Raw genomic sequence first — 995 nt, 5'->3', positions numbered from 1 at the left:
GCAGGGGTGGCAGCGGCTCCCTCACCCGCTCCTTCCCTCCCCCAGGACGGGAGAATCGAGTTTTCGGAGTTCATCCAGGCACTGTCGGTCACCTCCCGGGGGACGCTGGACGAGAAGCTGAGATGTAAGTGTTCCCGGTGTGGTGGGCTCAGCCCCACAGTCCCCGGCACGGGCGAGAAGGCTGGGGGCTGGCCCGGGGGTGGAGAAAGCGTGCGTGTCTGCCAGGGGGGACACGGTCCCCAGCACCTCGATGTTGCTGTGGCTTGCAGGGGCGTTTAAGCTGTACGACTTGGACAACGACGGGTACATCACGAGGAACGAGATGCTGGACATTGTGGATGCTATTTATCAGATGGTGGTAAGTGGTGGAGGGGGCATGTGGGGTGAGCAGCCTCTGGTGGTCCCTGCTGGGCTGGAGAGCAGCTCTGTGGGCAGGGGGGCTGTGGAGAGGATGCTGAACATCCTCGATTCCTTTCCTGGCTGTTTTGGTGGGGGGTCGTGGTCGTTGTGGCCAGGGCAGGGTCTGGATCTGGCCACTGAGGATGGCTTTGGTACCAATGCCAACCCTTTGTGCCCCGTCCTGATGTGGGGGTGTTGGGGTCAAAACGCGTGTCCTCGCCTGTGGGCACCGTCCAGGCAGAGCACAGGTGAGTGCATGACTGGGGTCCATCCCGCCACCACAGGGAAACACTGTGGAGCTTCCTGAGGAGGAGAACACGCCAGAGAAGAGGGTGGATAGGATTTTTGCCATGATGGACAAGGTGAGGATGCTTGAGTGGTTTTTTCCCCTGGGGCCAGGGGATTTTGGAGGCAGTTGTGGGCCCCCGTGCTGTATCTCGGCTCTTTCAGGTGCCTCTTCCCCCACCAACACAAGGTCTCAGCTGCTGCTGGGCTCACTGCAGAACCCCGCATCCCTCTGGGATCCCTGCATCCTTTTCAGGGTCCCCGAGATGTCACTGCACCTTTCACGGCACCCTTCACTGGCTGCAAGCGGG

The 995-nt window shown here is 61.3% G+C and overlaps 1 protein-coding gene across 1 annotated transcript in view; it reads left to right on the top strand.

Moving 5' to 3' along the window:
* The window catches only part of NCS1 (neuronal calcium sensor 1), a gene marked incomplete at its 5' end in the record, with an annotated part of 3,168 nt that overhangs the window by 838 nt on the left and 1,335 nt on the right, over positions 1–995 (top strand). Inside the window, 3 exons of the mRNA XM_010137695.1 lie at positions 46–124; positions 270–358; positions 684–761. Of these exons, the coding sequence (XP_010135997.1) occupies positions 46–124; positions 270–358; positions 684–761 (246 nt within the window). The remainder of the gene's footprint in view (positions 1–45; positions 125–269; positions 359–683; positions 762–995) is intronic.

Source organism: Buceros rhinoceros, unplaced genomic scaffold (genome assembly GCF_000710305.1).
Source record: "Buceros rhinoceros silvestris isolate BGI_N320 unplaced genomic scaffold, ASM71030v1 scaffold24126, whole genome shotgun sequence".
Classification (NCBI taxonomy): Eukaryota; Metazoa; Chordata; class Aves; order Bucerotiformes; family Bucerotidae; genus Buceros; species Buceros rhinoceros.
The sequence above is the reverse complement of the archived record's forward strand: the minus strand, read 5'-3'. Positions and strand labels throughout refer to the sequence as shown.